Raw genomic sequence first — 23,528 nt, 5'->3', positions numbered from 1 at the left:
TTCCTAAAATAATGCAGCAGATACTGTTTTCCCCCTAAAACAAGTATAACAAAAAATGTTTTTGGTCCTTCAAAATTTCATTCATATATATCTATATATCTATATCTATCTATCTAATATATATATATATATATATATATATATATATATATATATATATATATATATATATATATATATATATATATATATATATATATATATATATATATATATATATATATATATATATATATATATATATGTTAAGTTTCAACAGTGCTTCTCCAAAAAAGGTCCATCTATAAATATATTTTTATTCATTTTTTAATTTTTTTAAACTTTATTTTAAAACTCTTCCCCTCACTCTACTATATATTATTTTTTGAATGGCGTTAACCTGCTGAAGTTTTGCCAGAAGGGTGACTGGCTACGTTTCGGTTCGGTGAACTCATAGACCTGCGGTTGGGCTATGCCGTCAGTTACCAAGTATTGTCCCTGATTTAGTGGCTCCTGGGGCGGTGGGTACGTTGGAGGAACGGATCGGGAGTAGCCGACGCCTGGATGGGAGGTGGAGAAGAAAGGAGAGGGAGGAAAAATGAGGAAGGAGAAGAAAAAGAAGTCCATCTTAATGCAAGGATTAAATGGAAACACAAATTCATCTTTCTCAATTTCCCAAAACTGGACCTTAAGGGAGGCAGGAGGATCTGGAGCGGTCACTTTCTCTCTTCCTGTGGGCAGTTCCTTGAAGAAGCCATGACCTTTGAACGTTGCTTTTTCAAAGAAATGCCGACCCAACAAAGGGGTCCCTGCCAGACGCAAAGCCCACTTTTGGACCCCAATATCCCACCCTAATCCTGATGATGACCCACGGCCCTTCCAAAAGTTGCCAAACTAATGTGACCAAGGTGCTGAATTAGTCAAGCAAATATGAGCTACAGGTAGTCCTCGACTTATTACCACAATCAAGCCCAAATTTTTGTTGCTAAGCAAGACATTTCTTAAGTGGGCTTTGCCCCATTTTACAACCTTTCTTGCCACAGTTGTTAAGTGAATCACTGCAACTGTTAAGTTAGTAACACGGTTGTTAAGTGAATCAGGCTTCCACGCTGATTTTCCTTGTCAGGTCACAAAAAGTGATCACATGACTTCGGGACACTGCAACCGTTGTAAATGTGAACCAGTTGCCAAGCTTTTTGATCACGTGACCATGGGGATGCTGCAATGGTCATAAGTGTGAAAAATAATACTTTATTTACAGTCACAGACCAAAACACGACCACTACAAAAGAGACACAGCAGCCAGTCACCAAAAGCCCAACTAAGGGAGGTTACAGCTCTCTCCTCTAATGGTCACAGCTCTCAAGAAAAACCTGGAAACCTGAGAGGTGATGTACGAGGAGACATCCCCAAGGCAATGCACAAACAAATCACAGCCATCAGGACCAGAAGGGACGATTTCAGGAAGAGACAGTAACCTAGATCTGTCTGCGCTATACATAGGGCAAAATAGAAGGACATGCTCCGCTGTCTCAACCTCGGCTCTGTCACAAGGGCACAGCCGCTCGTTAATCGGGAGCCTCTTGAAACGACCATCCAGAAGTGCTGAGGGCAGGACATTGAAGTGAGCTAGGGAGAAAGCTCTTCTGTACTTGGGAATGGTTAGGTTATAAAAATAGGAATCCATCCTCAGTCCATAGTTATTAAGTTGTTTGAGAGTCGGGGGGAGCAAGTTTTGTTGGCTCTGGCTCGTAAATCAATGTCCACAAGCCGTTGGACTATCCTAAATTGGGCATCCTTGAGGTCGTAGTTTCCCAAGGCATCCTCCGTGAAACCTAGCAGATGAAGTTTCTTCAGCAGCTCTTTCTCCCATCGAGAAATATGGGAGTCCGTGAACACCAGGGAGAGGTAGCTGCCAGGAACTGCCAGAAAGAGCACCCGAAACCACCATTTAAAGGTGTTAATCCAGGCCATACATTCCACCGATCGAATGCCTAGTTCCAGGTATATCGGGGCAAAACCAACACAAGGGGGAAGACCCAGAAGTTTTCCAAGGAAAGCAGCCTGGGTTCTTTCAATGCAATCCTTGAAGCCCCGTATCCAGATGGAAATACCGTAAAGAGTTTGGGTCAGCGTTTTGGCTTTGTAAATACGTAGGGCAGAAGGAATGAACTGGCCACCCTGGGTATAAAAGAATCTTAAAATCTGCTGGTGACTACAGGAGGCCGAGTTCAGCACCTGGGTTCGATGTCTAGTCCAGGCACCGGTGTTCTGAAATTGGATACCTAGATACTTAAAATGGAAAACCTGCTTAACAGCATTGCCACTGATATCCCAGTTATACAATTTCCGGGCTCTAGTAAACACTAGTACTTTTGATTTATCGTAGTTAATAGCCAAATGGTTTTCAGCACAGTAAGACCCAAATGCAGAAAGTAATCTTTTCAGTCCTGGCCTTGACAATGAAAGGAGAACCGCATCATCAGCGTAAAGAAGAAGCGGGATCTTTGTAGTTGTCAGCTTCGGGGCGTGGGACTCAATATGTCCGATGTAAAAGGCCAGGTCAGATAAAAATATATTAAACAGAAGAGGAGCCAGAACACATCCCTGTCTTACTCCATTCTTAATCGGGATTAGGATTAGGTTCCTGCAGACCACACCTGACCTGGCTGGAGGTCTGATTGTACAAGGACCTAATTAAGAACAGCAAACGTCTGTCAATAGAACTTTTAAGCAGTTTTGACCACAACAAACCCCTAGGGCAGTGATGTCGAACCTATGGCACGCGTGCCACAACTGGCACCCGGAGCCATTTGTAAGGGCACGCGAGGCGCTGCCCTGTTAGCTGGCCTGCGCGCCCTGGCCAACTGAGTTCACCTTTTTAAAAGCTATTTTTCGCCTTCCCCAGGCTCCAGAGGCTTTATAGGAGCCTGGGGAGGGTGAAAAGAGCCTCCCTCGCCCCCCCCCCCCCCGGAGGCTTCAGGGACCGTCCGGAGGCTTCTCTGAAGCCTTCGGAACGCTTAAAACGACCCTCCGAGCAACCCGGTTCTGGGTTGCTCGGAGGGTGGTTTTAAGTGTTCCGAAGGCTTCAGAGAAGCCTCCGGACGGTCCCTGAAGCCTCCGGAGGGCCTCCGGGAGGGAGGGGGAGGCTCTTTTTGCCCTCCCCAGGCTCCTATAAAGCCTCTGGAGCTTGGGGAGGGCGAAAAAAGCATGTAAAAATAGGGGGTCACGCGTTGTGCACACATGCGTACTAGGGGGGTCGCGCGTTGCATTATGGGTGCGGCACGCCCACACATGACCCCCTGCGCTCCCCCCACTTGTGGCACGCAAGCCAAAAAAGGTTCGCCATCGCTGCCCTAGGGACTGAGTCAAATGCTGACTTGAGGTCGATGAAAGCAGTGAAGAGTTTGCCACCTGGTATAGTGGTATATTTGTCGACCAGGTGCGCTAGGGCAAAGCAGTGATCCAGTCATAAATCTCCTTTTTCAGTGCCGTTGTAGCTTTGAAGGGTCACTAAATGAAGTGTTATAGGTCAAGAACTGACTGTACTATCAAGGAAAAGATTTGCAAATGCCAATTAGTTGAAATTTAATCAGCTCTTGTTTTTGTCCTGGCCACAGCGGCCGCTTGGTTTCTGGCCCCAGGCACTTCTGGGAGCATAACTGCCCAAGTGGTCCTTTGGTCCTCAGGAAGGGTTGCATCCCCCTCTTCTAGCTTCAAGAAACCAGGGCACCGTCAGTCAAGCCAAAGCCAGGGGGGCTGCGAGGAATTTCTGCTGAATGACAAGCCTCATTAGCTGCCTTCTAGCCGAGCATCATCACTGGGCCAATGGTGATGATGGGAAACCCTTCCAGGGCCTGAGATGGAGCTAACGTTGTTTCAGGTCAACCCTGGGCTCCCTGCGCTGTGCTCCTGCCAGGACTAAAGGAAGAAGCAGAAAGTGTGGAAGATGATAGAGGAGGCTGAACGGAGTGAGAGAAACAGCCAAGTCAACCCGCGATGAAGACAGACGCACCAAGCGCAGTTATGGGTAAGAGATAAACTCCATAAGACCATTTACGCTGGAGCTCCAAAGGGAGCCATGTTCCCATGAAATGTGTCGAAACAGAGGCATAAATAAGCTAATGTGCATAAATAGTAGAAAGCATTGGTAGCTCAGGGTTGGACTTTGGGATCCTTGGTGCTCTTTGATTATTATTTTTTGGCAGACATTTCATTACCCAACTAGGTGACATCATCAGTGCCAGGAGGGAGTGGGGTTTGCTCTGTGCTGATATATGAGTGGCTTGCCCTGCCAGGGTTTGTGGTAGTGGTCCTGGTGGTATCTGGATTAGGCTATTGTTTCAGTATGCAAACAGAGTATAAACTTCACTTCCTTCTAACCATGATGATGATGTTACCTGAAAGGTCTGAAAAACAACCAGGTTTAGAGGGCTCCAAGGACCCATACAGATTTACAGTATGGGAAAGTCTTTAAAGGTTAAAGATTGTGTTAAAGATGATTAATTCCAAAGCTTTGGAATTTTAATGCTTCAGAAATTAGGGTTGTATCGAACATGGGAGGTGGTTAAAAGAATCATATTGAGGAATTGGGAAAGAGATTATTTCAAGATGTTAAGGAATGATTGTCATATATCTATGATTTTTCTGTTTTGGAAAATGCAAGTAATATTTTCACAAACCAATAAATATGATGGTATGTGTTACTATCGGCAGACCTCCCCTCTCCTGGCCTTCTCTAAGGTTTTGAAATCTGGTTTTCACCCAAGTGCTGGGATAAGTTTGGATCATTGCAGATTAAAAGGTTGACTTGACACCAAATGTCCCAAAGATTCTTCTCCAAAAGTCAGTTGGAGTTTCTTGGTTGTTTCCTTGAAAATGTTTCTCTTCTCACCTAAGACGTTTCTGCAGGTCTTTGTTGTTTTCAATGTTTCAACCTCCATATAATTGCTCTATAAATTGGCTGTATAAGATTTCAACTCCCAGAATTCCTGAGCCATCATGGATGAAGTTCACAAGTCACAAAAGGGCCCTCGTTCCCCACTCCTGCTTTGAGTACATGAATACCGTGGGGAAGAGCCTGACTTTATGGAGGGCACCTTGTTGGTTGTCGTGCTGGGTTAGCCTTTCATCTAACCTATTCCTAGCATCTGTGCCCCTTCTTTAATTTCACTCTATTCATGCCCCGTTTGAAGCAAAGAGCCAAGCATTTCTGCCAACTGTTATTGTCAATTGCTCATCTCTCTCTGAATGCTCCAGAGAGGAGGTCCCATTTCTCCTGAAATAAAAGTAGAAAATGAGGCTTTCAGGTTGGATCACCTCCCGCACTTCTTCTCTGCCCCTTAATCTCGCTTTTCTCCTTGTTCTTTCTGGCCTCTAGAACTGTGATGCCAAAAAACCAAACAAATGGGGAAAAAAAGGTTTCATTCTCCAGGAGGCAAAATAAATTCTTTGTGAAGAATTCTTTTAAGGGATGAAATGGAAAATTACTGGTAGGGGGGAAAAATCTCATGGGAACAAAGGCCTTGCTGGAGGAGAGCTTAGGTTCAAATCCTGCTGTATTTTTAATTTAGAGGTTTTTGCAGACAAAGGTACAAATTAGCAGAATTGCGGCCTGAGCTGTGCAAGGGGGCAGGGCTGTTCTTGGCTTGTTTGCAATTCCATTATTAGTCAATGATCAAGACCCAGCATTATTGTAAGCTTTGGGCATGAGACGTAGAAGACTGACCACAGAAAAAGACCCAGAGGTCCATCGAGTCTGCCCTTTGAGGTTTTGGCTGGTTGCATTTCCTTTTTAATTTATTTAGGTTTTCATTTATTTATTTCATTATTTGTATATTCCTGTATATTTCCAATGTTGAGAAAGCCTGACCTAGACTGGCCCACCTTCCTCCTTTGAGAGAGTGCAGCAGTGGGACTGGGAAAGGTCTTGGCAGCCTTTGCCTGGGAAGGGATGAGGGCTCCTGCCTTGGGCAAAGGACTGGACTCAAAGACCCCCAACAGTTCCCTCCAACCCTATGACTCTACGAAACAGAGATTCACCCAAAGTCCAGTTAGGGAATCTGCCTTGCCATGCAACTCCAGAAGAGGAAGCATTGCAAGATTGTACGGTATATACTGGTAGTCCTTGACTTATGACCACAAAGCCCAAAGTTTCGATTGCTAAGTGAAACATTTGTTAAGTGAGTTTTCTCCATTTCATGACTTTTCTTGCCACAGTTGTTAAGTGAATCACCACAGGTGTTAAGTTAGTAACATGGTTGCTAAGTGAATCTGGCTTCCTCATTGACTTCGCTTGTCAGAAGGTCACAAAAGGGGATCGTGTGATCCAGGACACGGTGACCGTCATAAACAGGAGTCAGTTGCCAAGCATCTGAATTTTGATCACATGACCATGGGGGTGCTGAAAGGGTCGTAAATGTGAAAAATGGTCATAAGTCCCTCTTTTCAGTGCTGCTGTAACTTTGAATGGTCACAAAATGAATTGTAAGTCCAGGACAATTGTAAGTATTACCCCTGCTGTGAAGTCTCCCAAGATGGACAGAATAACAGAGACACCCTTAAGCTACCAAATTCCCATGGCTGCAATGAAAACACATCAACAGTTGGCCAGTCTGGACTAATGTGATTCATGGATTAATTTTTTCTTTCTGGCTTTATTTTCTTTGATATGCTGATCTTTGCTCATCATCATATATTTGATTTGTCTTTAATCACTTCCCTATTCATGACTTCAATTCCAAAATCTTTAACTTTATACTATTGAATTCACCCAAATGGAAAAGAGAAGAATGGCTTTCCTGAAAGACAATTTCCAATTCTTCAGAAACATCCAGGGCTGCACAAGGAAGGGATGGGAAGACGGTGGTGAGAGAAATCAATTAATTTAAATTCAAAGAAGTCTAGTTTAATAAGACACCACCGTTTTCCAAGGGGTCCACAGAGATATCGAGATAATCAGGGAACAATTGTGAAGTTAAGCAGATAAATGCAATTAAGTACTCAGTATTTCTCTGGACGAAGGTGTAAAACAGCCTTACTTATCTGATGCCCTTGAGAAGACAGGAACTCCACCGTCAATCTCAGCCAGCCTATCACTGGCAAGATTGACAAAGATCAAGAGGATGGCTGTCCATTATGCCTGGAGATCAGTGTATTGTAGCAACCGGAATTGTGTTGAGCCATTTAAATTATGTTAGGCAAAATCTGAACCTTTTTCTGAATGTGAACAGTCTTCTCATACACAAGATTCTTTGGGGCCTTTTTAATTCCTTTCTTTAATCTTACACCACGGCGGAAATGTCTTCATTTGAAGGCCATGCAAGGTTTCTGTGGTACTTTGAAGCCAGCAATCCAAAACCGGAAGGTTTCAGGGGGCTTAAGAGGTAAAACGGAGACCTTAAGGTACTGATATTGCCCTTCAACCTCCACTCCCCAAATCCAAAAAAGGCTAAACATGTTGCTGCCATTTGGCCTGATCTGTTTATCCAGAGTTCCAACTGATTCTAAGCACCAGGAAACCCTACCACTGCCAGATCACAAGGAAGAGGAGCCAAAGCGATGGCACCATTTGATCCATTGTTGATCAGACCAGAAAGAATTTAGTCCCAATTTGCTAGCCCAACTGCCTAGAGAGACAAAGACAGAAAGACCATTAGATGGGATATGGCTGATGGGAACCTTGCCAGATATTAGAATCGGAGTGTTATTTAATGGAAGCAGCTTTGTTTGCCTCTCAAAGCTTGTAGATTTTCCCATCAAAATGGATCAAGTGTCTGCCTGATCTCTTGCTGGGAGCTTGGGGGAGACATCGCGATTGTCCGATTCTCACAAATGCTGAGCTTGGCTGTCCGTCACCTGTTCTGCTGTAAGGCCGCTTCGGATGGCTTCACCTGCCCTGCAGGAGGGGAGCAACCCTTATCTGGCATCTCTTCTCCTGTGTTGCTCACGAAATAATCAATTGTCCAGTAGACAATTCAGTCTATGTATTTACTTCTGGATTTACATCCTGCCTTTGGGACTGGAAAGTGGGCACAGGACTCCTCCTCCTGTTTCCCCCTAAGGATCTAGGTCTAGGAAGTGGGCTGGGCTGAGAAAGGGTCTCCATGGCTGAGCAGAGACCAGAAGCTTAGTTTGTCCCTCTCTAAGTCCAACACTTTCACCACTACACCCAGCTGGCTGTTGGGCTAAGTGAGGGGAACTGGCCCAAAGTCATTCAGGGGATTCCATGGCGTTGGGTCTCCTCACTCCTAGTCCAACATCTTCACACAACATCATTGAGTTGGTGGGGGTCTCTGAGCTTGGTTGTTTTCTTGCAGACGTTTCATTACCCAAACTAGGCAGCCTCATCGGTGCTAGAAGGGAGGGGGTTTGCCAAGAGGAAGGAGGAGGAGGAGGAGGAGGAAGAGGAAGAGCTCTCTGAGCTTGGTTGTTTTCTTGCAGACGTTTCATTACTAGGCAACCTCATCAGTACTAGGGTTGAGCAACTGACTGGAGCGGATGATGTTACCTAATTTAGATAATGAAACGTCTGCAAGACAAGCACGGAGCTCAGAGAGCACCGAGGCCCCTCATGCAGCAGGTCTACCATTCCTAAAACCTCCGCCCAACCACTTGGGAACTGAAGTCTCAAGTACATATTGGTTAAGACATGACTCAGGAACACCCCAGCCCCCACTGACCCCCCCCCACCTGACCACAACTCCCCCCCCCGCTGGCCTCCTTCTCTGGAACTTTGATCACATGAGGTCCTCTCTTAATGCCCCACAGGGTCACTGGGGTACCATGGCGACTGGGACGGCCATCCCTAAACAATGGGGTCACAGGCCTTCGTGCTTGACAACTGTGTTGCTTAGCAATGGGAATTCTGGGCTCAACGGCCATCATAACCTGCAGGCACTGAAAGGTGCACAGAAGAAAGGACGGGACAGGAAAAGGGAGGAGGACCTGCCGTCCACTCACTGCCCACCATACACGGAGGGAATTTACCTTTCTGCTTACTGACTTTTCTTACGGTCATGGCTGCTTGGCGTTTCTGGTTCTCAGAAATTTCAAAGCCTGGAGAGGGAAGAGAAGGGAGGAGAGTGAACGCTCTGCAGAAACCTAGTCCCTCTTCTCCACCTGGATTTCCTGAAGGCTCCAAGAGGGGGATTAATCAAACAGGCCTGATTATGACCCCGTTTTTTCTCTCCTTCCTTCCTTCCCTTTCTTTTTCCTCTGCCTGTTTTCTCCTTCCCTGCCTCCCTCCCCCTCCCCCTCCCCCTGTGCATCTTGTACACACATAGTTTTTTATGCAGTCTTCCCCTGCACCCATATGCACATCGCTAGAAAGCCACACTGTTTGCAAGTCAACCTTTTTCACAGAAAACTTTTTGTGCCACAGTTTTGATGTTGTTTCTCCCCCCCCCCCTCTTTCTGGGCACTGCTCTTTAGTATCTCTATGCTTCCTAGGAAAGCTTTTGCTTTGTGTGCTGTTGTGCATAATTGAATTTGGCCATTAGTGCATAAATGCAAGAACACCACCCTCTCATTTCACCAACTTGCCCTTTTTCATAATTTATAGAGCACATTCTCCTTCATCAAACGACACGAGATATCACAAGTTCATGTCCTGGTTTGGAAATTGCAAAGTGGATACATTTTTATGAAAATGCAAACCAATGGAATTGTTCTTCCATCCAGTCAGTCAGTTTGATGGGTGCCCATTCCCTGAACAAAGCACCAGTTCCATCTTCTGAAGGGCTTGCCAGCCACATGATGGCTGCTTCCAACCACTGGCTTCTTTAGACTAGTTGGGGCTAAACTCTTAAGATTTCCCATCAGTGTAGCGGGATGGCTGGGAATTTGGGGACCCCCGTCAGATCTTGAAGATCTATATTGGGAAATTAAAAAGACCATGCCTTCCCATCCTTTGAAGGGCATCAAGCAAAAGTTTGATACTCTCTTCAAAGCCTCTTTGCTCCACTCTCTCTTACAGTCAGTCCTGCTGCCCCTTTGAAGGCAGCACAAGCTCCCTTGACTGGAGCCCAGGGGTTTCTATGGGAAGAAAGACAGATTGGGAAACAAAAGTGGGCTTTTCTATATGAGGATCCGCGGTGGTTAGAATGCAGTATTGCAGGTGCGTTCTGCCCACTACCAGGAGTTCGATCCCGACAGGCTCAAGGTTGACTCAAACTTCTGTCCTTCCGAGGTCGATAAAATGAGGACCCAAATTGGGTTGCAAAGCACTGTGAAACAGTTTATGTCTAAGTGCTATTGCAGGCTAACTCTGCCCACAGCCCGGAGTTTGATCCTGATGAGCTGAAGGTTGACTCAGCCTTTCACCCTTCCAAGGTGGGTAAAATGAGGACCCAGATTACTGAGGACAATACGCTAACATTGTAAAGCACTATGGGGTAGTATATACATCTAACTGCTCTTGCCATCATGCAAGGAAAAACACATGTTTGCAGTTCCACATTGCAAGAATAAGGAAGGACTAGTGCAACCGGTTGGCCAGGCCCTGTTTATACAGGGAGTCCTGGCAGATGCTGGGTGAGGTACAAATCCTATTCCTGAGCTCCAAGACCCATCTGCGTAGAACTTCATATCTTACCTATCTTCTCATCTTCTTGCACCATCTTTCGCTCCTCGCGGAAAGCTCTGAGCCACCTCAATTTCTCTTCCAGCTTCTTGGCAAAAAACAAATGCATTTCCTCAGTCTCCTTATTATGTAGCTTGAAAGCATTCTTCATGCTCACATTGAAGTCATCGTCCCGTCCGTCTTCAATATCCACAACTTCATAGCGGTCCATATCAATCCGTCCTTTGTAGTACAAGATGTCTCTTCTTATCAGATCCTGCAGGAAAACAAACATTGCCATTCACACCCATCTCATGTTTAAAACTCTGATTTCATTTCCTCGGGAGAAGTGAGCACAATCGCTGGAATGTAGAGGCTATTCATTAAGATGGCTGGAAAGAACCAACCCTGGATGGAGCCAATGGAGGAGCTACTACCTGGTTTAGACGAAAGCCGGGAAGTATGGAAATCGTTGATTAGACTGCGCACAAGGAACAAGAAGATCTACAGATGCTCTGAACAAATGGATATATACAGTGGCTTCTGCCCTTTGTGATTGTGGTGACATGCAGACAACAACACATATGTATGCATACCTGCCCTTTGTGTCCCGATCAGTGCACACTTGAGGACCTCAGGACAGTAAGACAGAACATAATGTTGTTAGTTTCTGGGGAAGATTTGTTTAATTATACATACTTCAATCTTGTGTTTTATATTTTAAATTTGATCTTGTAAAGTATGGCTTATTTTAATTGTGATGCTTCTGACACGAATAAGCCATTAAGTTGGCTAGGATTTCGACTCTTCTTGAGCATCATTGAAACTCCTTGACTTTTATGCTGAAGTCTGTGGAATGAGATGGAACCCTAGCAGCCCCTAAGATCTCTTGCAGATGAAGACCGACTGACAGTTTTTCTCTGAAACCCAGCAAGAAGTTTAGAATCCATTTGCCAGGGCTAAGTTCTCCCCAAACAATTAGCAAACAGGCTACCCGGCATCACAGGGGCCCAGACAGTGTTTCCATTGCAGTTTTAAGCAGGAGAAGAGAGTTTCAGTCTTTTTACCTCCCTATTCCATAGATCTACTAAAAATAGAAATATGTCAAATAAATAAGATAAGTATCTCAGGTCTTCTGTCTATGCTGGACGATGTGGGCAAAAAGCATGATGGAGACCACCAGTCAAGCAGAATGTCATGGCTGCACCTGTCCTGTCAGGAGCCGGCAGCCTGACATTGGGGTGGGGGAGGGCCGGGGGGAGGGAAGGATTCAAATGCAAGGAAGATATGGGGAGTGGTGGAAGCCCAATTGCACCTTGTGAGAAACTTCAGCCAGCCAAGGTCAATTATTGATTTGCAGAGCTGGTAACCATGAACCTGATATACAAGCACCTAATTGGACATTGACAGGTATCGGGGGGGATGGTCAGGGTGGGGCTTTGCATTGTTTGCACGTGAAAACCTCAGATTCAGCTTACGCTATTTCTGTACCCACTTAAGCGTCAGTAAAGTTATACTCTTGGCAAAAACAAATGGCCAGGAGTCTCTCTTTGCTAGATGACCGAGTGGGATGGTCGACAGACAGTTTGTAGATTAGCAAGCCAAGCCTACTTTCAACTTTCCTTAGCTAACACACGTTTCTTCTATTCTCCTTTTATTTTTCCCTAAGAATTCTTTATCTTGAGGGCCTTCACTTCCTGCTCTTATATGTACCTGCCCCACCAGGTTGCACAGACCTGTGAGCTGACTCCCTATGCCTTACTCAACCTAGCACTCTCCACATTTGTTGGACTACAATTCCCATCAAACCCAATGGCTAAGGGTGAATCAGAAAAGGAGGCCCAGGAATTGCAACTTCCTCTGATTCAGTGAGCCCAGAGGCAGAATCGCACTTCAAACAAATGCTCCTGAGGCTTTTGCTGAAATGTGAAATCTAGTCTTCCTACAAGGTTCCACATTAGGGGTACAGAAGGAAAGTAAGTCTCAAAGGTGCTTTTTCAAAAGGCAACTGGACAACAAAGTAATTTCTGAATAGCTTCAGTGACACAACAAAAAGGTTGCAAATCAGGCACATGGTTCAGAAGACTCCAGATCACTAGTATAAACCTTGGCATTATGAAGGACCCAACACATCATTTGAAATTTAAATTGCCAATTTAATGAGAAGTGAACCAAAGCAGTGTTTTACGAAAGAAGTCATCAATACATTTTTGGCTTCCACAATAATATCACTAATCCCCAAAGAAGAAACCAGCCTACAAGAAATTCAAAACTACAGGCCAATTTCATTACTAAACTCCGATTATAAAATATTTGCAGCAATTATGGCAGGAAGAATTAAATGAACGAATACACCCGGACCAAAACGGATTTTTGCCTCACAGACACATTAAAAATATTACGAGAATCATCCTAGAAATAATAGAGTATTACGAGACGCACCCAGAAAAACAAATGGTACTGGTTTTCCTTGATGCACAAAAAGCATTTGACAACGTAATCTGGAAATTTATAATAACACTATTGGATGAAATGAAATTCGGAGAAAAATTTATAAAAATGATAGAAGGATTTTATAACAATCAAACAGCCAAAGTTCTGATGAATGGAGAATTAACAGAGAAGATTTAAATAAAAAATGGAGTCAGACAGGGATGCCCTCTCTCTGCTTTGCTGTTTATATTAACTTTGGAAATTTTATTAAATGAAATTCGGAAGACCAGGGAATAAAAGGTTTAAGACTCAAAATTGAAGAATATAAGGCCCAAGCCTATGCCGATGACTTAGTATTTGTTCTAGAAGACCCATTAGAATCCAGCCTGAAATTAATTCAAAAATTAGAAGAATATGGTGAAGTGGCAGGACTAAAGATCAATAAAGACAAAACAAAAATGATAACCAAGAACATGACAAAAAAGCAAGAAGAGGAACTGGAAGTAACAACCAAAATGCAAATAACTAAGAAAGTGAAATACTTGGGGATCTGGGGATCGGCAAAATGTTCCACAATTAAAGATGACAATTATAATAAATTAGTGATACAAATAAAGAAAGATTTAGAAAATTGAAAAAATATTCAGCTATCACTCATGGGACATATAGCGGCAATTAAAATGAATATTTTACCAAGAATCTTATTCCTGTTGCAAGCCGCACCCATTAATCCAGGTAAAAAATTCTTTCAGGAATTAAACAAAATAACCGCTAGGTTTATTTGGCAGGGAGGAAAAGCGAGGATTAAACTAAAGTCAATGCAAGACAGCAAGGAGAGGAGAGGTTTAGCATTACCAAATTGGGATCTTTACGCATCAGCAGTAACAATAACATGGATGAAGGATTGGATAGAACTAAAGAATACAAGAATTTTGACCTTAGAAGGTCATGATTTGCAAGCAGGCTGGCATACATTCCTATGGGATGATAAAAATAAAACGCACAAATACTTTCAAAATCATTTAATTAGAAGAGCGTTATTGCAAAAATAGCTCAAAATTAAAAAAAAATCCACTATGTGAAAATTCCGAATTGGCTATCACCGACAAAAAGGACGACTCATCCAAATTTTATAGATTTGAACAAAATGCTTAGAGACTTAATTGATAGACAGGAAAATTTAAAAACAATTGAAGAATTGGCAGAACAGAACATGAAAGTTGACTGGCTAACTTACCTTCAAATCAAAACTAAATACAATAAGGATACTAAATTAAATTATATGACATTGAAACAGAAGCACACAAATTGGATAAAATTATTCAAAGCTCAGATAGAAAGATGATAGATAGAATATATAAATTTCTCCTGAAGTATAAAATGGAAGAGGAAATCGTGAAAGAACAAATGATAAAATGGGTGCAGACTTTGGCTATAATATTGAATTAGACAAATGGGAAAAATTTTGGGGAACAAACTTAAAAATGACATCAGTTGCATACAAGGAAAACCAGTACAAAATGTTTTATAGATGGTACCTGGCACCAACAAGGTTAGCTAAAATCTCAACAAATACCTCCTCAAAATGTTGGAAATGTGAATCAATACATGGAACATATTACCATTTATGGTGAACCTGTAAGGAAGTTAACATTTTTTAGAAAAAGATCAAAAATTGGCTGGAGGCAATAACGGGGGTTAAAATAGAATGGAAACCTGAATTTTTTTTATTAGGAATAATGTCTGCGAAATACAAAAAAGAAATCCAGTATTTAATACTACACATAATTACGCGGCAAGGATTGCCTTTGCCCAGAAATGGAAAAACAAACTAACTCCAAGCGAAGATGAAATAATAAGAAAGGTTATGGATTGTGCTGAAATGGACAAACTAACTAAAGAAATTCAGGGAAAAGAAGAATCAGAATTCTACCAGATATAGGATGAATGGTATAGGTGGAGGAAAGAAACAAGAATCAATGAAGGAATGTAGCAAAACTCAAAAATAATAGTTATGAGTAAAATAAGAGAGTTAAGAATTCTATTGTATTTCATTTTCAATCCAAATGAAATACAATAGAAGGGGAAATAATATAAAGTGAGCGGTATCAATTGATAATTGCTATTAGAAAGAACAGGAAGCTCCTGTTTGTATTGCATTGTGTAAATGTGTTGTACGTCTAAGTTTTGTGTGTGTGTATTTTACATGTTTGTTAATAAAATTGAAAAATTGAAAAAAAAAATTTGGCTTCCTGGTGCTGAACTCAGAATTCCTCAAGGAGGACAGAGTTGAAGTTTCTGGTCATATTTTTTTGTCACATTTGAAAAAAAGGACACTGTTAAGAGAAGTGTCAGATTGAAATATGAAATGTTTGCAATAGAAATTAGAAATAGAAACTGAGCAAACATCACCACAATTTAATAGCCAGTTTAGCCAGTTGCACAGCGGAGACTTCAGCCAAGACTATTTTATAGAAGTTTACTTAAACAGAGACTCATTTGGAACAGTTGGTGCTAGACTTATTTTTAAAAGAATTTTAAAAGGTAAAGTTATTTGAGCAGCTGACATAGGGGTACAGCAGATGGTCCCCTGATCTAGGTGAGTCCAGTTGGCTGAACATGCAGTCAATTGAGTTAAGGAATGAGTCAGGAGAGAAAAGGAGGAGAGAGAAGAAGAAGGGCAAAGAAGAAAAAGGAGGAGGAGGAACCAAAGGAAGGAAGGAAGGAAGGAAGGAAGGAAGGAAGGAGAAGCAGGAGGAGGAGGAGGGGAGAGAGAGAGTTTTATGATCAAGGCAAGGAGAACGTGGACTGAAGCAAGATTCTGTGGAGTTTTTAATGCAATGATAGTAGAGGCCAAAAGAGCAGGGAGCTTCTAGGGAGCTTCTAGACCACCTGATGTTGCTCAAAAGACATTTTTATCATCAATCACTCTTGACCATGTCTGGTGGAGCTTCAGGAGAGGTCCAATTGTTCTCACCATTAGGAAATTTCTCCTTAGTTCTAGGTTGTTTCTCTCCTTGATTAGTTTCCATCCATTGTTTCTTGCTTTGCCTTCTTGTGCTTTGGAGAATAGGTAGAGTCCCTTGTCTTTGCAGGAGCCACTCAAATATTGGAAGACTGCCGTCATGTCTCCCGGGGTCCTTCTTTTCACTAAATCTCTGCCACCGTTCTTCCTATGTTTTAGCCACAAGGCCCCTAATCATCTTTGTTGCTCTTCTCTGCACCTCTTTACATTATTGTTTTACAATTATTTCCTATATTGCACACCTAAATGCTATTTAAATAATACCCACAGTAGAAGATTGAATTGTAAACTTGATGCAACACACAGAAATGGCAAAGCTCACCATTTTGTGGCAAAGTTGATTAAGCTTGGATAGATAAAGATAGAAAAGATAAATACTTTTTTGAAAGACTACAAAACTTACATGAATTTTTTGTTGGAAGAAGAAAAGACAGAACTAATTATTTATGGGCTTTCTAATTTATGGAATTAGAAAGGGTTAAAGAAGAAGGGAAAGGTAGAAATCAAAATTCTATGTTTTCTTTCCTTAAAAATACTATTTAAATAATACATGTAACTTTATTTTTGATCAGTCAATAGGCCATAATCAGAATACAGAATGTAAAATACAAACATTAATAAAACCATATATAAAAATGGAATAAAATAGATTAAATTAAAAAAGAGAATGCAAATCATATTTATGTGTCATTTCTACAGTTTATCCCAATCAGACCGACATATGTGCTATTTAAATAATACATTTCCGAATCAATTTAGAATTCAAAACTTTGAGGTGCACTTTTCTTGTATCATCTTTGGGGTGATACTTTTAATGCCAAGAGCGGCACCAGACCTCTCAAAAATCAGCCGCATCTGATGGATGCCTCAATTCCAACCCAACCCTTCATTTGAGATAAGCATATCTGCTAGCATCTTAATCAGCTGTGGCAGCACCAACCACACGTATCAGCATATTAGAGGACAAGTAGTGTACAATGGAGTGGCAAGGAAGAAGTGGGTGTAGCTGCTGCTTCAGCTGTATGAACTGCTTAGGGGAGAGGCTGTGATTGCTGCTGAAAGCGATTTTTAGCAAGCCAGGGTTATATTTTATATTTTAGCAAGCCACAATATAAAAAAGATGTAGATACTATGGAAAGAGTACAAAGAAGAGTAACAAAAATGATGAGAGAGAGCTAAAGTGAAAACAATGCACCTTTGCAGAAATTGTGTATGTTTGTAAGCTATTTATTCTTTGTAAACTGCCTAGAGTCTCTGTGAATGAGTAGGTGGTTATATAAATGTTCTAAATAACAGAAAAGTAAAATGTCTATTGTAAATAAGGACTCAGGGTGGCACGATAGCAGTGTTCGAATATTTGAGGGGCTGCTACAAAGAAGGGGGGGGGTATCAACCTATTTTCAAAAGCACCATAAGGCTAAAAAAGAAACAATGGAAACAAATCAAGAACAGAACAAGATAGAACTAAGGAGGAATTTCCTAACCATGAGAGCAATCAACCAATGGAACAGAAGTTGCCTTCAGGAATTGTGGATGCCCCATCACTAGAGAAGAGATTGAACAGCCGTTTGTCTGAAATGATATATAGGGTTTCCTGCTTGAGCAGGGGATTGGACCAGAAGGTCTCTAAGGTCCCTTCCAACTCTGTGATTCTTGTTATTTGTCTTGGATCTAAGATCAAATGGTGGGACTTTCCAAGGTGCTGAGGCATGGAGGATCATCAATAGATGCCTTCAGTTGTATTCCTTTTTGAGGATCTATCCTTCTGCATCCATCAACCCATCACTGATATTCTAACATTCGTCATTTCTTGTTAAAAGTGTTCTGCAAAGTTACTGTCCATACTTACTGGTGCCAGATTTTGCTGTTATTAAAATAGAAACTGTTCTCCTACAAGGACAATTTCAGAAACCAGATATTCTCTAAGAATATTATTATAGGCTGGCATCCCTGCCCTCTTTTGTTCGGCTTCTTTCCCTTTATTTCAGGTCAAAGGTCCTGGAAATAATTTGGAGAAAGAGGACTGTTGGAATGATTAACCAGAAATCATATCCTGCTTTGCATTAAAAGCTGAGCTACTTTAGAAAAGTGACTCTGAGCTGCCGTCTGCGGAGAGTGGGACCTCAGTCTTGATTGCTTAAATCGAGATCTACTTCATTCCAATTTCTCTCCCTAATAATGAAAATTTAATCTGAAGCTTAATCAACGTTGCCACATGCTCTTGAAAGGTATTACCTGATCAAAGCTTGCCTGCAGACTTTAAAAAAGGGAAAAAAAGAAAAGTGTGTTTTGTGGTGATAGTCTTAAAAATAGAATTAATCTTACACAACTGCATATATCATATCTCGGCAAGAAAAAGTTAAACGATCCTAGAATTGAAAGGGACTCTTCAGGACACACAACCCAACCCCTGCTCAGTGCAGAAATCGAAATAAAATTGTCCTGGTCAATGGCTGCCCACATCTGTGGGAAGACATCCAACAAGAGAGGTCTCAACCATTTGCCAAGAAGCTGGTTCTGCTACGAAGCTTTCCATCCTTGGCATTCCCTTTTGGGGTCAGCGCACTTCACTTAGATCAGAGGAACTGAAGAAGTAGACACGGCAATGATTTAAGAGCAGAACAAGTGGAATTACAAATTAAAAATAATTAAAATAATTTTAACTCAACTAAGTGTACTCAAAAATACTACGAGAGAAAACCGAACAAGAGTTTAGCACTGGATCCACAGCTGTAACTTCTTCAGTTACAGTGGCTGACCAAGTAATTTTGGGGCCAGGCAATACTTTTTTAATTATTTTTATTAGATTTTTATCCCTCCTTTGTTACTTTTTAAGTAACTCAAGGTAGTGAATAAACTAATACTTCATTCTCCTTCTATTTTCTGCACAACACCCTGTGATGAGGATTGGGCTGAGAAAGTGTGCCTGGCCCAAAATCACCCACCTGCCTTCCATGCCTCGGATGGGACTAGACCTCCGTCCCCTGCCTTCTAGCCTAAATTAAAAGTGGCTCTCTTGGACTAAGAGAGCCACTTTTAATTTAGGCTAGAAGGCAGGGGATGGAGGTTATAGGGCTTGTGGTAAGGAAAAATAGAAAGAAAGAGCACTATGTCTCCTATCTTGAACTTCTCAATGTAGAACAGATATAAATTTAAATAAATAACTGAATAAATACTATAATTTGCAAGGGATGAAAGCAAGAGACTGAGCTGTGCCTGTCATGGTGCATCTATCTAGTCAAAATCCTTATCAATTTCCTGTTAGATTCTGTAGGAAGTTAGCACTCCCCCCCCCCACTCCCAGAAAAGTGAAATATCCTAGGAAATATTGAAAAGGCAGAATGCTGCATTTCCCTGCATCAGAAAAGGAGAAACATGTTAGGCAGGAAACAGACTCACTCTTCCTAGCCCCCACTTTCCTTAATGCGCCACTAAAATGCCTGAGCCAGTTTATTCCACATAATAAAGACGTTTGGGGCAAGTGGGTGCAACTAGGAAGTCCCAGGGATTCAGCAGCTCTGCAAACTTCCCCAAACTTGTATGAAATTTCTAACGAAGCAGAAAAAGAATTAAGAACATACCAATATTTGTAGCTGAGGGTTGAAATGAGGAGGGTTTGGTGCTTTTTGAGTATGAACTGGGCTACTCTACGCATTGCATTTACATGGTTCCTGGCTGTCTGTAGCTCTTTCAGTTATTAATTAAGGTGTTGATGGCTGGCTATTAAGTGATTGTTTCCTTCTGCTGCCACACCCTCTGCTCCCAAGTTTCAGTTAGGCAGGTGATAAATCAGCACCCCTATTGACTGACAAAGAGCCCATTTCCCAGGCTTCAATCATCTCTTTGGCTATTTTTGTCCCTGCTCAGCCAATAATCATAGTAGCTGTGAAATTGAATGCATGTCCTTGTTCATTGCAATTTGAGGCTACCAATGATGAATTACAGTAGCTTTGTCCCAATGAGGACTAATTTGTGCATTATCTCCAACACCCCAGCTGGTGGGTTACAAAATGACATAAAGAAAGGTCAAAAGAATTAGCATCTCTACTACATACCTGTGGAGGTTGGAGGAGGAGCCAATGTCGTGATGAGACGACTGCGATCTCAATGCTCTGAGATCGCCGTTGATACTTTTGCCGTTGGGTGATCCAAATGGACCTAAACCGTCCCGCAAAGATGGTGAACAGGAAGAATACGTCTTGCTGATCTCAGGGACATCGCAAAGTCCCTGATCGATCCAAGAGAAGTTCTTCAAGCCGGCGACAAAAAATCCAGCCAAGGCTGATGAAGTCGGGGCAGCTCCAAAACGGAAGGATACGGAAAGAGAAAGTGTTTCTAGCTGGTGAGGAATTTTTACCGTTTTAAAAGAAACTGCCTATAAAAAACCTAAAAGTAATTTAAATTGGAGAACAGAAGAAATAAGCAGCGGAATTAAGTTTCGAATGGTTTTGGACAGTGGGTTGTCTTACTTTTTAAATGCTATGTTCATGGATGGAATTTATGCAAGCCTTTTAAAATGAATGGATTAAGTTTTCTTCTATTTTTTTTCTTTTATTATTCTTTGTAACCTATGGACTAAAATTCTCCTCTTTCATTACTGTGGGTGTTCTTCTAACTCATTCAAGAATCAGACTTTTTTTTTTAGCTTGAAATACAAAAAAGATACAAAAAGAAACAAAGAAGATTGCAACAATAACACTGCTATTGGAGGCTGGTGGTTTGTGTATTGGAAACGAAACACTCTTACTTTTCTCACTAATTATCCTGGCTTGGCACTGCATGGTCTCACTGTTTTGTTTATAGAGAGTGATAAGAAGAAAAGCATACAGATGTCCCTTTGAAGTATACCTTTAACCAGAGAAAGGTGAAAATAAAACGTTATTGTGAATCTACGCTTAATCTTGTAAAAATCTTCCAAGCTAGAGCAGCAGTGTTTGTTAGCTGGAGATAATGGCACAATTTCAACAGCAGAAAGAAATTTTAAGTTTGCAAAAGATATTCTCAGAAATACAGGAATTATCAAACACATATGAGAGGATAGAGAAGACGTTGGAAGACTTAAGAGTATCTAACAGTAAAATATGATGAAGAAGTTGGAGATGTTTATCAAATGGAAAAAGGGTGGTTAAAATCCTAAAAATCAAAGAGGAAAATGAATATAAAGAAATTAAAATTGCTGATATTTATGGTGATTGGTTTGTCTCTGAAAATGGAAAGAGTGGAATACTGAAAGAGGAATTAAATGGAGGGGAAATCTACCCCAGATGGCAAGATACAGAAGAAGAAAAAACAAAAGAATGTATGGATTTAAAGAGAGAAATTTTATTAGCAATATCATTAATAACACTACCGACAATCAAAGATAAGCTGATTAAGGAAACAGAAGAGGGGCATCGAAATTACATGAGAGATTTTATAAGCAAGGAGTTGCTAAGAGGAGTCCATACAAAGTTCATTAAGGAGATGATTAGAGGACTGACACCACAAATAGCAGAAGATATGAGACTGTTTTGCTACTGGAAAGATACAGGTTGATAGATGGAAGAGTATAATTTAAAACTAGTTAAACTTAGTGAAATTTAGTGACAATAGATATAGTTAAATAAATAATTGACAATGATAATAATATATACAATGTGTAGTGTTATGATAAGTAATAATGGGATATGAATATTGAATGGTACCCATGAAAGGAAGATTAGAAATCCTTTTGGATTATATATAAAGGTTAATTAAAAAGAACTAAGTTAGATTCAGTTAAGTCTTGATTATTAGGGGGAAAATGTTATGATGCAGGATATAGTTAAATAAATAATGATAACAATGTTATCTTTAGTTAACAACGTATATATATGTATGGGTACAACATAAGGAAACTGGATGTAAATTGTAAACAGTGATTCGGAAAGGAGGATTAGAAAATTTTGTTACTAAATACTATGGATGTTTAGCGAGAATAGGATATAAAGATTGAGTGTTATTGGAGGATTTTAGAAATAGTAAATGAAATGCTAGTATGTGGTTATGTATTAAATCTTGGTATATTTTATGATGAAGGACGTTTAAACAATTATAGTCAAATGAAAATGGAGGTATGATGATGGTAATATGTATAAATATATCTGAGTTAAAATACTTGAGTTAATATGAATTATGCTTGATGACTGTGGAAGAGATGCACGAAAGCCTCTTGTAACCAACGGATACACTTTCTACAGTATGTGAAGAAGGAAGTTTTTATGTGTTGTGTTTGTTTTGAAAATTAAAAAAAAAATTAAAAAAAACCCTGTGGAGGCTTCCTTAAACCCCCACAGAAGGGTCCTTCAAGTATCTTCCCCAAATTTTCCTGTAATACAGTAGAATGACGATAAACGCCTTTATGTCAAAATAGCACTGTAGTGCATTTCTAATACTGTTAGAAATATTAGAAATATAATACTTGTACATAATGGTGCTACATTTCTAATACTCAGCTCCACACCAAATTATATTTCAAATATGTACCTGCAAATATTTTATTTTATTATTATTTAATTTATGGCCAGCTTTTCTGTTGACACTGTGTAAGGGCTTCAAGGGGTGGTTTTTTTGAAGACGTTTCCTCCTCCTTGCAGAATTCTGGGGAGGAATTCACAGGTGGGAAGACTCACAAAGGTGCCAATTTCTCCTTCTGAACAACACAGACAAGAAAGCCCTTCAGTTTCACCTGAAGAAGTCTGCTGAAAGGAGAAAAGAGCAGCAAAGGTTTTTTTTCAGCTGCCCTTTTCTCCTTTCCAAAAGTGATGAGAGACTCCATAGTCTTCTCCCTTTTTTTATCCCAACTTCTAGAAATTACAAACTCACCCAGGAAGCATGGCCCTGAAGGCAACTGGGAGACCTAAATTTTCTTTTCTGATCACAGGTGCTACTGAGAACCACGTTCACACATTAACGCAGCTTCCCTTTCTTTCTCAAATAAGTCAGGAGCAGCTATGGAACAACTGGGGGCCTCTTTTAGTCCTGATGCCCCTCTCAATCAGATGAGAGCCGTATGGTCCTCTTCCAAAACCATTTTGAGAGACAAAATCTGCTCTTGCAAAATCTGCTTTCTTGTCTGGTCTCCAACTTCTTGGCATCAATGAAAGCCGTCAAGCAATGTGATGCACTTACAGAGATTTGCTTGTTGATTTGAGGAATCAGCTGACCCTCTGATAATGTCAAACATTACATTCAACTTTGATCCAGTGCAAACTTGACATTGCAAGTGAAACAAAGGAAGAACTTTAAATATGATCTTCCGTTTCTTCCACATAAGATAAGGGCTTAGCAGCTAATTGATGGCTAAGGGGCTTAGAGAGTTGCCTGGGGTCACAGATTCTAGCAGTTTGCAAACAACCTGGTTTCCCATAATTTATTTATCAGACTCCTTCCTGTCTTTGTTATTTTTTAAATAAAATAACTCAAGGGGGGAAACGTATCTAATGCTCCTTCCTCCTCCTTCCCCCCCCCAACAACCTTATGAGGTGGGTTGGGCTGAGAGAGAGAGAGTGA

General features: G+C 41.1%; 1 protein-coding gene across 4 annotated transcripts in view; it reads right to left on the bottom strand.

Moving 5' to 3' along the window:
• Positions 1-248: 248 nt before the first annotated feature.
• The window catches only part of ARHGEF9 (Cdc42 guanine nucleotide exchange factor 9), a 292,276-nt gene continuing 268,996 nt past the window's right edge, over positions 249-23,528 (bottom strand). For all 4 annotated transcript variants that reach the window (XM_081963940.1, XM_081963943.1, XM_081963942.1 and 1 more), the window contains 3 exons: positions 10,574-10,817; positions 8,968-9,036; positions 249-539 (listed from right to left, as the gene is read on the bottom strand). In XM_081963940.1, coding sequence (XP_081820066.1) covers positions 358-539; positions 8,968-9,036; positions 10,574-10,817 — 495 coding nt within the window. In that variant the 3' untranslated portion in view covers positions 249-357. The remainder of the gene's footprint in view (positions 540-8,967; positions 9,037-10,573; positions 10,818-23,528) is intronic.

Source organism: Natrix helvetica (assembly GCF_964273705.1).
Source record: "Natrix helvetica genome assembly, chromosome: 11".
NCBI classification, from domain to species: domain Eukaryota; kingdom Metazoa; phylum Chordata; class Lepidosauria; order Squamata; family Natricidae; genus Natrix; species Natrix helvetica.
Note: the sequence above shows the minus strand (reverse complement) of the source record. Positions and strands in the feature narration are given on the sequence as shown.